The following is a 16,177-nucleotide window of genomic DNA, read 5'->3' as shown; positions in this document are numbered from 1 at the left end:
ATAGTGTACTATAGTACGATGATTGAAATACAAGCCAAACTGATGTTATCGAATTCGGTTGTAGTTAGAAAAAAAAAAATAATAATTTCATGTTCGGTTGTTCATGGCTGTACACGTTTACGCAACGAGTATAACGTTAAAACCATACTTTCATCATTCTCTTTTGCGGTTTTTGAATTTATGTAACTAGAAGATGGGATAAAGTTAGGCTATTATAATTTGGTCTCTCATAAAAACGGATTCTCGTAAGACGAATTATCGTAACTTGAACACTACAGCTACCTGTACACTGTATAAAACCTTATTATATCTTTACATACTCTAGACACCCAAAGGATTAAAGCTAGGCTTTTTTCACTTTAGAGTATTTATAATACTATAATGTACTGTACAGTAAATTCTTTAGATCTATACTGCATAAATATAATTTTACTTATTGCGCCATCGCGGGATTACGGCGCCGTTTGACTGGTCTAGAATTTCGAAAGGTGTTCGGTGACCGTAGGCTTTAAAGTCGCTTAGCGTCGATGGCCAGGAACGGAACCCCTGCAGCTAACCGAGGGCCGCCTGTATATGGGCTATGCTCCTCAAGATGAGAATTGCAACTCACTCAGGGGCCTGAGTTCTCCAAGTGGGTAAGAGTGCTCAAAACTTCTCAGAAGTAAAAAGATCCCTCACAGGGACAAGAGATCTTTTCCTTCAACCGAAAGACTTGGTCAATATCAGCTCTATCACCCTTAACCCCTTCGCCACCGGCCTGCTGCACTGCTGCAAATGCTTGCATACCGCATGAGACCCCCTGTTGACCGCGAGTATCAATCATTACTTGCTCTCACTAAATTTTATGTTATTCATATTTTTCCTTTATATTCTTACGTGAAAACATTGTGTGTACGGATATCAATGAATATTTTTTACCCCATTGTCAAAAAATTACAAAAAATATAGTAATAATATCGGAAAAAATAGGAATATTTAGTGGAAAAAGTAATTGCAGAAGTAGGAACTGTTATAAAGTAGTAGAAATAGTAGTAAAGTAATAGAAATAAAGTAGCAGAAAAAGTAGTAAAGTAGTAGTAAAATAGTAGTAGTGGTAATAGCAGTACTAGTTTTCTTACTGAAACAGTTATTCCTAGGTTTCATACAGAAACAGCGTATACATCAATGAATGTTTACGGCACTGGTAATAATAATAATAAAACAGTAATAATAGTAATAATAATAATGATAATAAAAGCAACAGCATCTCGTGACCAATACGTATATACATATGGGGCAGTTTATTCACCCCATTATCATCAGCAAGCTATAAAAAACACACCTCATCACGAGTAACAGGCCTCCGTAGAAGTCCTTTCACCTTACGCTTTCCTGTTGAAGAAAGTACTATGCCCGAGCATTCATCCATTCACACAATTTGTCTATTACATCACCACAAAAAAGGGAAAAAATGCATCACGTAAGCAGGTGAAATCTGGTGTGTAAGCAGGAATCCCATTGCCACCCTCCGTGAATCAGGGGGGGCTGGGTCTGGGCGCAAGTCACAAGATGGATCAGTTATGAACCGCCAGCCTTCATCGACAAGAGGTTCAATGTCTTCCAAACACTCGTTGTCACTGTCAACCTCTAAGAAATTATCACTATAATCATCATCTGATAGATTTGGCAGGTACTCAGACCCTGACTCTGAAACACTATCATCTGACATGATACTGAAAAAAAAACATAAAATAACTGCAATCTAAAGGGAAAAAGGTTTAGAGTTCAAATCTACATGGTTTACGGACAAAATCTTAATCATCCTTCTCAGACAATAGCCTGAGGCGTACTGGCACATGTTGGCCTTGGCCAGTACCCCTCCTAATATCCCATATGAAAATGACGTCACGACGTCCATCGGACGCTCATTGGATAGAATGAATTGTGGGTGGAGCTTCAGCACCTCTCTCGTACACAATACTGTGTCTGGAAACCATCCAAGCTGAAGAAAACGCTTTGCTTTTCGAGGAGGGATGAAAGACGTACACGCGTACGTCCCGGTCTTTTATTACTGTACCGTAAAAGACGTACATGTGTACGTCCCAGTGCTGAAGGGGTTAATGGCTGAGACAAAGAGAAGCTTCTCACAGTGGAAAAGTGCAATTAAGTCTGCTACCTGCAAAGAAGCTCTGATTAGAGAGATCCCCAGTCGACTACCCTGACTACTTTAGAAGGTTCATTAACCCGGTGCAAAGCCACTGAACATTCTGTAAGTATCCAGGCATCTCTTTATGTGCCGAGACACAACCCTCTCGCTCGCAGATGCAGGATAGTCTCCAGGTGTGAAGTGCCATTACCTCCACTGCCTGGTAATACCTCTAACACGCGGCTGGTACAGAAAGCTGTGCCATGGGGGAATCCCTAATAAAACAGAGCCAGCAGGTCTGGGAACCATTTGATGTGCTGGCCACTGGGAGCCATCAGGGTCAAACCAGAATCCAGGATGATCAGAACCTGTTGATCACTTAGCAAATCAGACAGAGAGGAAGGTATAAGCCTCTAAAATGTCCCTTAGGTGCTGGACAAACATCCTCCATTGTAACTTACGATCCAGCACAAATAAGCTGAACTGAATTAACTTCTGACATGCCAGTTATGGAGAGATCATGGCTGGGACTCCCCATACCTGAGAGTCTCTCTGCAATGTCTTGGCGTTGGGACTCCATCTCTGTCACCAGGCTCTGGCAACTGAGCTTGTCTGTACCCCATTCTGAGACCCTGGAATGTACCTAGCTGACAGCTCCACCAAGCATGCTACTGCCTTTTCATGTATCTGCACCATTAACCTGTGCAGCTGGAGGAACACCAGTCCCCCCTGCTTGTTAATATATGCTACTTACATGCAGTTGTCGCTTGTCAACACCACTGAGTGCCCCATTACTCATGCCCGAAACTTTAGCTCGGCTAAAAAAAGCTGCCTTAATTCTCAGAACACTGATGTTGCAGTGTCAGTTGTTCTGGTCTCACACACTGTGACAAACAATCTTCCAGGTGTGTGCTCTATCCCTAGCAAATGCATCCAGTTAACAAGAGCACCTCGCGAGGGGAGTGCCTAAAGGCACCCCGAAAGAGAGGTTCCCGTTTGTTTGTTTTGTTTGTATGGTGTTTGCATGGATCAGTGGTCATTCAGCAATAGGACAAATGGCTTTACATGACTTCCGAACCACGTCGAGAGTGAACTTCTATCACCAGAAATACACATCTCTACACCTCAATGGAATGCCCGAGAATCAAACTCGCAGCCACCGAGGTGGCAGGTCAAGACCATACCGATCACACCACTGAGGCACTTGAGAGGTTTCCGTTGCCTAGCTACCAACAGAGGAAGATGAGAGAAAGGCAGATCTCCAGTCCACCTTCATCCTCCACTAAAGGGCGTGGAGGTGAAACCGCCCCTAAGGGCCCAAAACTACAATGGTGACGGACGAACCAGAACAACATGTCACTGCCAAGCAGGTTGTTCCTGCTGAGACAGGAACTTCTTTGCCGCCTCTCTGAACCTGCCAATATGAGAATCCAAAGGGAGGATCCTCACTGCTGCCCTGTCTATAAGCATGTTCAGATACTTTACCCTCTGCTTGCATGTGATATTTGACTTCTCAAAGTTGATCGCTATACCTAAGTCATTATATAAACTCAAAGAGTTGATCTCTGTCCTAATGACTACAGCAACGAGCTGGCCAGAACCAGCCAATTGCACTGATACTTCTATAGACGTACCTATGCAACCAAGCTTACCCCCTCAAGGGTTAAGAGGAAATACATGCAGGAGGACCAATGGGTAGGTATTGAACATATACATCTATCAAATCCCCAAAAAGCAAGAAGTCATCCTCTCTGATGGAACGAGAGGGAACTGAGAACAGAAAGGGAAGTTCCATTTAGGACCAGTTCTGGTGAACAAACCAGTTCAGTGAAATGAGGTGTGGAAGACTCCCAGAGTGCCTTCCAGGAGCATTGCATTCACCTCTTTCCACAGGGCAAGGTCCTTCCATGAGCAAGGATCAAACACTCAGAACCAGACTGGAAAGAGGGAGAGGGATGATGAAGACACTAGGGGTATCAGAACTGTATCTAACAGGCCTCTGCTACCCATGCTTCCACTCCATTTCACTGCCAAGCTTGCCCAGTGGCTCAACAGGTACTTCTCAACAGGTACTTGCCCAATCGGCAGCAATCAGGAAGAAATGCTGTACCTCTCTGTCTTCTACTGGGGTAGAAGTCTGGATACCTCTATGAGGAGTCGAGGAACTCTGAGACTTTCCCTGCGCTGACCAAAGGGAAATGATCAGCCTGACCAGAGGGTTGAGCCACAGTGCCACACAAAAACCCTACTGGTCTTAGCCACTGCCTGGTGAATGAATTGAAGCCTATCACCACGGCCTTCCCCTCCCTCTAGCAAAGAGTATGGGGAGGATCCTAGAATCAGTACGTTCCCGACTAACAGACTAATAGACTAACCGACCTAGAAGTATGAACCAGCACTGTCTCGCCCCCCACACACGTTGCTGTCTAGTCTCTTGAGGGCTGAATTCTCCTCAGGTGTACGGTGGCCTGATGAAAAAACCATTTTGACCAATCAAAAAATAAATAAAGCAAATGGCAGTTGGGCAGAGAAGGGCAGAGATGTCTTCACATGTAGGCAGCCAAAAGCAAAGTGGAGTGCATACCGACAAGTGGGCAGAGTTTTCTCATACCATCAGTAATTAACAACCTTGTCTAAAAGTATTTGTTTAATATTTTATGTAATTTATAAGATTTCAAGCTTTTACGTGTATGTAAATTGAATATCATTAATAAAAATAATATTCTTTCTCTCATATGTTTATCAATATTTTCAAATAATAACAATAATAATATAACTGTAATCACAAAATTTGTATGTGATAGTATATTAAAGAAACAAAATATCTTTCCTCTATCTTTTGTTTAACTTGTTGAAGAGAAGCTCAAAGCCAGAGCTGTCAAATATATCAATTTGATGTGACAGAATGGGGGAGTGTGCCGTGATTAGCAAGTCAACGGATTCTTATATACTTTTGCTCTCTCTATAATAATTCATAAATAATTTCACTCACTTAAATTAAGGACAACTCTCTCTCTCTCTCTCTCTCTCTCTCTCTCTCTCTCTCTCTCTCTCTCTCTCTCTCTCTCTCTCTCTCTCTCTCTCTCTCTCTCGTAGTTAGCAGCACATAATTCTAAATTGATCTAATTTTACCTTTAACGTCTACAACTGTAAATGCACCATTCTAGAACACAGACATAAATAAAAAGCAGTTTGTTCATGAAAAGGAATTTCAGAACATAGAACAAACAGAAATAGACAGAATAAAGAAGTTCTTAAAAATGAAGTTGAGAAGACTTCTACAAATAGATTGGTCAGAAGGGGGAAAGACGAGAGAAATAGTACTAATGTAATCTTCACTCTCTCCTATATTTTTACCAACAATAACTTTAATTTCATTTAAAAGTTAGCTTAATTCTTAGGAAGCATATTTAGTATTCAAACTCTAGAAATAAGCATTTATTAGCATTTTTACAGACCTTGCCAAACTTACACAAAAATTCACCTTGCACTAGGGGGCCTGGAACCTAACCCTGCGTAAGTTCGGCATATGACTTTATACTTCTTCATAACCATTGTTTTGTCTCGCCATCATTCCACCAGAACCTATATCACTCCCTGTCAACATGGAATATCTTTGTGCCTGCATGTATAAATAAACAATGTCCACATTTCTTCCACTTGACATCCATCTCCTCCACTTCACTACTTTTTTCTGACATAGTTCTAACATTAATATTTCTCATTTTCACAGAGCTTGCCTTATTTCCATTTTCCACTGAAACTTCCTGCTTACTTGAAGGCTGTAATTTATGTGGGCTATTTAATCCAGAGAAGTCATAGATTTTAGGAACTGTCATCCTTTTTGCACATTCTGCATGTCCTTACTGGCAAACACTACCCACTTTTTTCTTTTAAATACTTTTAAGTTAGACATAAGTATGCACTAATTTTACTAAAATAAGTTGCATTTAACATATTTATTCAAACACAAATCTATATCACTTTACTATGGAAAGTAATAGTTTCTTGTTTATCCTTGCTACCCAAAGATGGCATCAGTGGAACCTTTTTAAAAGAATATTTTTAAAAACCCAGTTGTGACAACTTATTGTGATTATGTGTTTATGAGATGAAAATATGAAAATAACACAGACTATCTTTGCATACACTGAGGAAAAGTGCTGTACCAAGAGAAAAAAAGACCAACATTAGACTTCAAGTCCTATTCTGTCTCCAGCGGTATTACCTCAGCAAGTGACTGCTGAGTTGGCTATATCTTCTGCCTTTACGAATGTGCTACAAGGTTCACAAAAATAGAGCATTCATTTACAGTTACATTAATAAACTGAAGGGATCAGCTCAACTTACCATCATCGCGAGTACTTTGAACCTGCCCCGAGAGTAGCAATTTTTCATACTCCTTCATAACTTCCTCCTCAGTCTTAGGAACTTCTTCCTCAAGTTCCTCTGGTTCCATTGAAATTTCATGTTCAGGGAATAAAAACTGCTTACTTCCAGGACAAGATGAATTACTTACTTTATCTGTGGAAGAAGAAATGGTATTCAGCATAATGAGTTAGCCAGGGCTTTGGACACAGCTGGTCAATTGTGAGAGTACCAACAGGTTATCATTGCAAAGTAGAACTGTCATTCGTATCCTAAAAATACCACTGACAGCGTCCTGAGATCCCAAACCTCCGTGCACCCAAGCCCATTCCCATCCACTTCTTTGGTAAACAGTCCTTCAACTTAGAACTCAAGGGAAGCACATCTGCTGCCTTTGTCTATATGCAGAGCTCCTTCAGCCAAGAATCTGATGTGTTGCTGCCCCAGTTTGATGAATCTGACTCCCTTGGCACCTCTATGCCTCTTCCAACCACTTCACCACTTAATGTCTCCTATGAGTCACAGGGGCAGTTTTGATGACACAGTCAAACTGATGGAGGGGGGAAAGAGGTGGAGAAGGAATTTTCAACTTCCCAACAAGTTTTTAAAATGTCAGGCCATAGTTAGCATCAAGGGCAGTGTACACAGGTAAATGACAGAGTAAAAAAGATTTTTATATGTGTTAGATTTATTCTGTATAATTAATTCTAAGAAAAATGATAAAAATTGTTTTGTGTGTGAACTCTTGCATTGTGCTGCAAGTGAGAGAAAAAGGGGTTTACTTTTTTTGTGTATGGTATGATGTATTTTAGTGTTTGGAGCAAATGAAAAACGTGTAGCCTACCATACTGCGCATCATATACGAGAGAAGAAGGGGTTTACTTTTTTTGTTGCAATTATGGGAAAATAAGGTAGATATCTACTTTTTTGCCTTCAGTTTTCAGTTTAGAGTGGGATGGTTCTTTTATTATGCATATTTAGTCTATGTTATGGAGTTTTGACAAGGTAAGGTGAGGAAGTTTATGGAATTGCCCTTGAATATCCGTAAGTGTATTTACAGTTTATTTTGTTACAAATAAGGGAAAATAAGGTAGGTAATAGTTTTTGTATCAAGTTTTCAGTTTAAAATATGATGGCTGTTGAGTATAGGTATATTTGGTGTACAGTTATGCAGTATTCACAAGGCAGAGGAGGAAGGGTTTGGAGTTGTCCCTGAACACCCATCGATCTTTTTTTACCCACCATAATTCAAATATCACCCTTATCTGACAGGCCCTTGGGTCTATTAATCCAAAGAATTGAGAGATTACTAACCTTAAGAATATCTAATTATCATAAATTCTACTTAAAAAGTATTAAAACGAATTTCTGTAAACAAGAAGTAAATAATAAAATAAAATATATTACAGTACTCTACCTGGATGCTGACACTCTTGCCGATGCCCTGCCTTCCAGTCTTTGGCTTGATGTGGCTTGGAACAATATCGAGCTACCTTACAACCTCCACAAGTCTATTAAAATACAAAAATACCAAAATTATAAATCAATGTATGACCATCAACTTCAGTTTACTTCAAATTTCACTTGAAAAGCTGGTCACAACTGAAAGGATATTTTAAGTATGTACTATCTATACTTAATTTCTCCCTGCTGACAGAGGAATGGAAATATTATGAGAAAAAAAATGATATTGTTATTGTACAATAAAGTTTCATACATACTTACCTGGCAGAATATATACTTAGCTATAGACTCCGTCGTCCCCGACAGAAATTCAAATTTCGCGGCACACTACAGGTAGGTCAGGTGATCCCGCCGCCTGCCGCTGGGTGGCAGGAATATGGAACTATTACCGTTTTAAGCCAGATTTTTCTCTTCCACCTGTCTCCTGAGGGGAGGTTGGGTGGGCCATACGATCGTATATATCTGCCAGGTAAGTATGTATGAAACTTTATTGTACAATAACAATATCATTTTCATACATTCAACTTCCCTGTCAGATATATACTTAGCTGATTGGCACCTTTGGCGGAGGGCAAGAGACAGCTAATTACTGACCTAATAGGTAAACAACATATGTTGTAGGTAATACAAGTTAATTAATAATACCCTAGTTCCTACCTGTTTAGGCGGAAGATTTCTTAGCTTGTGCTGAGAAGTCTGCTTCGCCTCAAAAGCTTCAGCGAGGGTGTGCCCTATGGCTGAGAACTCTTGAAAAGGACTGTCAATGGGGTCTTATCCACTTACTCAACAGAACCTAATGGCAATTGTCACTGGAGTCTTATTCACTTACATGACAATATACCTATGCCTCCTGGCATATAAAGGAGTAAAATACTGATCCCGATCACCCGATCCTAACCGTGGATTAGTAAATATGATTGAAAGGCGTTATCCCCAAACACCTTTCAAACAACCTAAAACTCAACACCAATAATTTTAAAATCACAATATATAAAATATAAGGACCAAAATTAATATTAAGGATCAGTCTTTCTCTCCTTTCCCCAGCACTGTATCTGCTGATACATAAGGTCCCTAAGAGAGAAACATTTCTCATATGTCACTCTCACATCTTTCAAGTAATGTGAGGCGAAACACTGAGTTACATCTCCAATACGTGGCCGCTAAGATGTTCTTCATTGACATGTTCTTGTTGAACGACAATGATGTAGCGACTGCACGTACTGTTCGTGTGCTTTTATAACCTTAAGGTCTTATATGCCTCACTATCACAGCTCATGTGGGCTTCCGTTATGATGTTTCTAACAAAAAATGCTAAGGCATTCTTTGACATAGCTCTTCTAGGGTCTTTAACTGCACACCATAAACTCTGATTGCAACCCTGCAACTGCTTCTTCTTCTGCAGGTAAAATTTCAAAGTTCTCACAGGACATAAAGTTCTTTCCATTTCATTCCCAACTAATTGAGAAAGGCCTTTTACTTCAAAAGTCCTAGGCCAAGGTCTCGAGGGGTTTTCATTTTTTGCTAGAAATAAAGGTTTAAAGGACAATACAGCCGAATCCTTCTTAAAACCCACTCTAGAGTCAAGCGCTTGCAGCTCACTCACTCTTTTCGCAGTGGCGAGAGCTATTAAGAAAATGCATTTTCTAGTCAAGTCCCGGAAAGTAGCTTTATCGGGGGGTTGGGGTATTCAAATCTCTCCGACATAAGGTATTTGAGAACCACATCCAGATTCCAACTAGGGGTGAGAGAAGTTCTTAATTTTTTAGTTTCAAATGATCTAATCAAATCATGCAGATCTTTGTTATTCTCTATGTTCAGGCCCCTATTCCTGAACACCGCTGATAACATGCTCTTATAACCTTTAATGGTTGACACTGCCAGATGAGATTCTTCTCGTAAAAACAAAAGAAAATCAGCAATTTCGGTCACAGAGGTATCGGAGGAGGACAGCTTCTTCGCCTTACACCATCTACGGAAAACTTCCCACTTCGATTGATATATCCGCATGGTTGAGGACCTTCTTGCTCCAGCAATTGCTTTTGCCGCTTCGCGAGAAAAGCCTCTCGCTCTGACCAATCTTTCGATAGTCGAAAGGCAGTCAGAGCGAGAGCGTGATATGGATATTTTTTTGTGATACCTCTCGAAGTGGGGTTGTTTGAGCAGATCTGTCCTTTCGGGAAGAGATCTGGGGAAGTCCACTATCCATTCCTGTACCTCTGTGAACCATTCTCTTGCAGGCCAATAAGGAGCGATCAATGTCATTCTCATTCCCTCCGAGGACACGAACTTTCTCATTACTTCCCCCAGCATCTTGAATGGGGAAACACATACGCGTCTATGCCCTCCCAATCCATGAGCATGGGCATCTATGGATAGGGCTCTGGGATCGTCCCCCAGCGAGCAAAAGTTCTCCATCTCTCCTGGATAGGAATGTTGCAAACAGGTCCCCCACTTGCGGCTTCCCCCAAAGAGACCATAGTTGCTGGCAGACTTGTGAATGAAGGGTCCACTCTGTTGGAAGGACCTGGTTTTTTCCTGCTCAGTCTGTCTGCTCTTATATTCTTTCCTCCTTGAACGAACCTCGTCAGGAGTCGAATCCCTCTTTCTTCTGTCCATATCAACAGATCCCTTGCTAGTTGGTAAAGGGAGAAAGGAGTGTGTCCCCCCTTGTTTTCTTATATAAGCCAGAGCCGTGGTGTTGTCCGAGTTGACTTGGACCACCATGCCTCTGACTTCGTTCTCGAAAACCTGCAGTGCTAAGTGCACTGCTAAGAGTTCCTTTAACATTTATGTGCCAGGCCTTCTGTTCTTCTGTCCAACTGCCTGACACTTCCTTCGTCCCTAGTGTTGCTCCCCACCCCGTGTCCGAAGCGTCTGAGAATAACACTAGGTGAGGGTTCTGAAGGGCCAAGGACACTCCTTCGTTTCTTGTCAGTGGTCCTAACCACCATCGTAAGTGGTTTTTGATACTCTCTCCTATAGGAAAGGTATCCAAAAGATCTCCTTTTCTTCTGTTCCAACTCCTTCTGAGATGGAACTGCAAGGGTCTCAGATTCAGTCTCCCTAGAGAGATGAACTGCTCCAGCGAGGAAAGAGTGCCAGAAGACTGAGCCATTCCTCGCTGAGCTTCGTTCTTTCTCTAGGAAGACCGAGATTTTCTCCAACCCTTTCGAGATTCTTTCCTGGGATGGATACGCTCGAAAACCCCGAGAATCCATCCGAAATCCCCAGATAGACGATAGTCTGGACTGGGGACTGTGTGAGACTTCTCGAGGTTTACTAGCAATCCGAGAGATCTGGTCAACTGAAGAGCTACTCCAAGTCCTCCAAGCACTTTTGTCTTGTCTGCGCTCTTATAAGCCAATCGTCTAGGTAAAGAGATATCCTCACCCCCTTCAGATGTAGCCATCTTGCTACGTTTCTCATCAACGCTGTAAACACCTGAGGAGCCGTCGAGAGGCCGAAACACAAAGCCCTGAACTGATAAATCCTTCCCTGTACCATGAATCGAAGATATTTCTTCGACGAATGATGCAGGGGGACGTGAAAGTATGCATCTTGCAGGTCGAGGGAGACCATCCAATCTCCTGGACGAAGAGCAGAGAGAACCGAGTTGGATGTCTCCATGGAGAACTTTGTCTTCTCCACGAAGCGATTCAATGCACTCACGTCCAGGACAGGCCTCCACCCCCCCGAGGCTTCGGCACCAAATAGGCGATTGTAAAAACCTCGGGAGTGCGGATCCTGTTACTACCTCGATGGCCTCCTTCTCCAACATTTGCTGCACCAGTCCAAGAAGGATCTCTCTCTTTACAGGGTCCTTGTATCTCGCCGACAGCTCCCTCGGAGTCGTCGTCAATGGAGGTCTGTTCTTGAAGGGGATGAGGTATCCTTTCCTCAGCACTTGTAGGGACCAAGAATCTGCTTTCATTGAAGCCCATGCTTCCGAGAATCCCAGAAGTCTGGCCCTACTGGTGATTGGAGGACTGGAATCTCATTTTGCGTTCTTCTTTGGAACTCTAATGGAAGATCTTCCTCTTTCTCTCCTCCTCTCTTCCTTGGGGCTCGGCTAAAAGCTCTACCTCGAAAGGGCTGTTGGGCAGGTGTTGACTCCCTCTTTCGAAACAGAAGCAGCTGGCCTAGGCTTCTTAGCAGAATGTACCAGCAAATCCTGTGTTGCTTCTCAGTAAGCGTATGGGAAATGTCCTTTACCAAACTAGAGAAGGAACAGCTGTTTAGACAGAGGGGCGTATAAAAGAGAAGCCCTCTGTACTGGAGAGACTGCTTTGGTAAGAAAAGAACCAAAGACAGCCCTCTTCTTTAATACTCCTGTCCCGAACAAGGATGCCACTTCAGCCGATCCGTCCTGCACTGCCTTGTCCATGCATGCCAAAACACTATGCAAGACTTCTGGTTCCAAAAACTGAGGGTCTTGAGTCTTGTTGGCCAAAGCCCCAAGGGACCAATCTAGGAAGTTAAAAACTTCCAAGACATGGAATATTCCCTTGAGGAGATGGTCCATTTCAGACATTGTCCAGCTTGTTTTGGCTGCTGGAAGTGCATGCCTCCTTGCCGAATCCACCAAGGTCGAGAAGTCCGCTTCAGCAGATGAGGGAAGAGAAAGTCCCATAGATTCCCCTGTGCTATACCAAATCCCTCTCTTCCCTGATAGCCTGGAAGGGGGACAGGTAAACACAGTCTTCCCCGCCTCCTCCTTGGTTTTAAGCCAATTCCCGACCGACTGCAAAGCCCTCTTCATTGAAATGGTCGGTTGCATCTTCAAGAAAGAGGAAGACTTCGCAGCCTTCTTACTCGAAAATAAAGACCGAGGAGAAGGAGGGGCAGCAGGACTCAGAGACTCTCCAAATTCTTTTAACAAGAGGGCTGCTAGTGTCTTATAATCAGAAAGACCTGCCCCCTTGTTTTCTTCAGAGTCCGAAACATCACCTAATTCTGGTTGAGTTTTATTCGGAGAAGAGTGCGCGACCGGGGACTCCTCTCTCCCGGGAATGCACAGGGCTTGCAGCAACACCGGCTGCAACCTGACAAGGGCTACGGTCGCTTGTGCGACATCTTGAGTCCCTGCCAGGAGAAGGCCGATGTTGTTCTTTTACCCTAAGGCCCTCCTGACAAGGACGGTGGCCGCTTGTGCGACAACTTTCGTCCCTACCAGGAGAAGTCCTTATATGTCGTTCTCTTTTTTCATGATCAATTCCTTCCCGACAGGGGCTACGATCACCTGTGCGACACCTAGAGGCCCTGTCAGGGGAAAATTGATCTTGAGAAAAATCCCAAAGAGGAGCCTCCAAGTCCGCTTCAAATCCCGATAACTCATCCAAATTGTATTTTGGGTTGTACAAATCCTTGCGCCTGCTTTCAGGCGCTCTAGACGCTTTACGTCCTTCGGGCTTTGCAGGCGCCTTGCGTCTCCATTCGGACGCTTCAGGCGCTTTGCGCCTCGTTTCAGGCGCCTCAGGCTCTTTAGGCGCTTTGTTTTTCCTTTGAGGCGTTCTAGGCTCTCCAGGCGCCCTATGTTTTATATCAGGCGCTCTAGGCTCTCTAGGAGTTAAATATTTCCCTTTAGCCACTTCAGGCTTTTCAGGCGCGTTGCGCCTCATTCCTTTTACTTGAAGAGCTTTACGCCTCATTTCAGGCGCCCGAGACGCCCGAGGCGCTCCAGGCGCCCCAGGCGCTCCAGCGCTTCAGGCGCACCTTCAGGCGCTTCAGGCGTTCAGGCGCTTTCAGACGCTTCAGGCTCTTTGCGCTTCCTTTCAGGAGTTCGTCCGATTTCGGGAGTTCCAATTTTACTCCTCGATACGGACATCTCATGTACTTTCTTCCTCGTAGGAAGTTCCCTATACACATCTTGTCGCCTTGACGGCGTTTTGCGCTTGACAGTAGCCTGACGTCTGGCTGGCGCCAAGCTTCTGGCAAGCGCCTCGTCCGAGCTCTCAGATAGTTCTAACGGACGGGATCTTTTGATAGGGAGAATCTATCCTTCCTTCTAGGCTGATCAGATTTAAGAACTCCTACTAGGGAAGATATCTGTTTCTGCATATCCTCTAACAAATTCGTAGCTACGTCTCTCTTTCCAACCTCCGATGCAGGAGAAGAAGCTTCTGAATATACATTCTTCTTCCTTTTTTTCCGGAGGATATTCTTCCGGAAATTCTTCAGGGCTTGAGTCGAATGAAGGAGACTTCCAAGTTCTCTTCGAAGGTCTCGACAATCTATCCGAACTCCATCCTTTTCTAGATGAGGAATCAGACGAAGAAAAACACTGTTTCAGGACGTCTTTCCACGACTATCCTTGGCAGCCCGGACGTAACTACAGATCTGCCGAGGGGACGCCTGACCGGTGGGGATTCTCTGAAACCTCCCTGCGGCTTTCGACATTCCTTCTCCACTGGTCTTGGAGCTTGAAAGAGGTCTAGGCCTGGGAGCGAGACAGAGCCGATCAGACGCACCCTCCACTTCACTGGGAACACTTTCACTGCACTTACCTTCCAGTTCTTTAATTTTTTGTTCCATATGTTTAAGCGAAGCTTTCAGACTCGCAATTTCAGATGTTGAGCTTGCCGAGTCCGATAATCGGGAAGGTAAAGCTGTATGGGAGGAAACAATAGGGTTATCAATAGGCAATAGTCCGCTAACTGGCTCGTTAGAGACCGACCTACTTACACTCTTGGAAGAGGCTTTCCTAGTCCTATCTCTCTCCAACTTTCTTAGGTAGGAATTAAGCAACTTCCATTCCTCCTCATTCAAATTCTTGCACTCATCACATGCATTCAATTGAGAGCATACATTCCCTCTACAATTTTTACAAGAGGTGTGAGGATCCACCGAAGCTTTCGGCAGTCTCACAAAACAATTCTCATTCACACACACTCTGAACGAAATCGACACGTCAGACATTATGAGAAATTCTAAAGCCAAATCCAAAAAACAGTCCACAATAGCGTATGCCAAACCAAAGATCCAATACGTCACCAAATAGCAGTCCAAAAGATCAACGGCGTAATGAAATTCGAAATTCAAGTCAGGAGGAACTAGCAACGATGTTACTAGTACCGCGACAGAGAAAAATCTGGCTTAAAACGGTAATAGTTCCTATTCCTGCCACCCAGCGGCAGGCGGCGGGATCACCTGACCTACCTGTAGTGTGTGCCGCGAAATTTGAATTTCTGTCGGGGACGACGGAGTCTATAGCTAAGTATATATCTGACAGGGAAGTTGAATGTATGAAAATCATTTTTCAATACAAACCCACCATTTGTGGTCCACAAATTTTCTCTGATGTGCTTTTACAGTAATGTGCCAGACACAGTACACAGTAGACTGTATTGAGAGCTTTTTACACTAGCCCTTCAACCAAAGTTCTACTGCTTCCAACCTTTACTTTTTATCTATTTCCAGCTCGGCTAACATGCAATCAGAAGAATTTATTTCTGGTGATAGAAATATATTTGATATACAGTGGTACCTCGTCATACGAAAGTCCCAGCTTACGAAAAATTCAAGCTACGAAAGCAAATACGAAGATTTTCTTGGCTCTATATACAAAAATAGTTCAGGTTACGAAAGGTTGTTTCTGTAAAATCCCGAGATTCGCCCGGACCACCGATAACAATTTTAAAACTCGCGTGCCGCCAACAGAGTAGACTCGCCACCATCCTCCCGCTCTCCCATTGGTTCCTGATGCTAGTCACCGCCATAAGATCCTGCTCTCCTATTGGTCAGCATCATGCCTCTATGTAAAGGCGTTCCTTGACCATTTTTTGCGGCAGCGTTATCGTAAACACTGGAATTCGTTCCTTTATATATACGTATTTCGTTTGTTAACGTAAATTCGTGTTAGTGATTTCACTTTTGTTGTAATGTAAGTTACTTTATCATGTTGTATGTGAACTTAATTACTTGTGTTATTAGCCATGGGTCCTAAGAATGTTGCTGAAGATAGAGATAATCAAGTGTTAATGTATTCTGCCATTTGCTAATGTGTTTCGTAAAGTTTAGTGTTAATGTTTTCTGTCATTTTTTAATGTATTTCGTAAAGTTAAGTGTTCATGTTTTCTGCCATTTGTCCTCCTCTATCGTGGCGCCACTTTCGGAGATCGCCTCACTCGAAAGGTAAAGTTAGATTCCACATTTTACTACATATGTATGTAAAGTATTTCTAGTACCATGTACACTAATACACTTTATTTACAGGTACGT

The 16,177-nt window shown here is 43.0% G+C and overlaps 1 protein-coding gene across 1 annotated transcript in view; it reads right to left on the bottom strand.

Moving 5' to 3' along the window:
- Window positions 1-16,177, bottom strand: part of LOC135214458 (programmed cell death protein 2-like) — a 101,452-nt gene that overhangs the window by 18,553 nt on the left and 66,722 nt on the right. The window contains exons 5-6 of the mRNA XM_064248781.1: window positions 7,911-8,004; window positions 6,476-6,649 (exon numbers count right to left, since the gene is read on the bottom strand). Of these exons, the coding sequence (XP_064104851.1) occupies window positions 6,476-6,649; window positions 7,911-8,004 (268 nt within the window). The remainder of the gene's footprint in view (window positions 1-6,475; window positions 6,650-7,910; window positions 8,005-16,177) is intronic.

Source organism: Macrobrachium nipponense, chromosome 45, assembly GCF_015104395.2.
Source record: "Macrobrachium nipponense isolate FS-2020 chromosome 45, ASM1510439v2, whole genome shotgun sequence".
In the NCBI taxonomy this organism is placed as follows: domain Eukaryota; kingdom Metazoa; phylum Arthropoda; class Malacostraca; order Decapoda; family Palaemonidae; genus Macrobrachium; species Macrobrachium nipponense.
The sequence above is the reverse complement of the archived record's forward strand: the minus strand, read 5'-3'. Positions and strand labels throughout refer to the sequence as shown.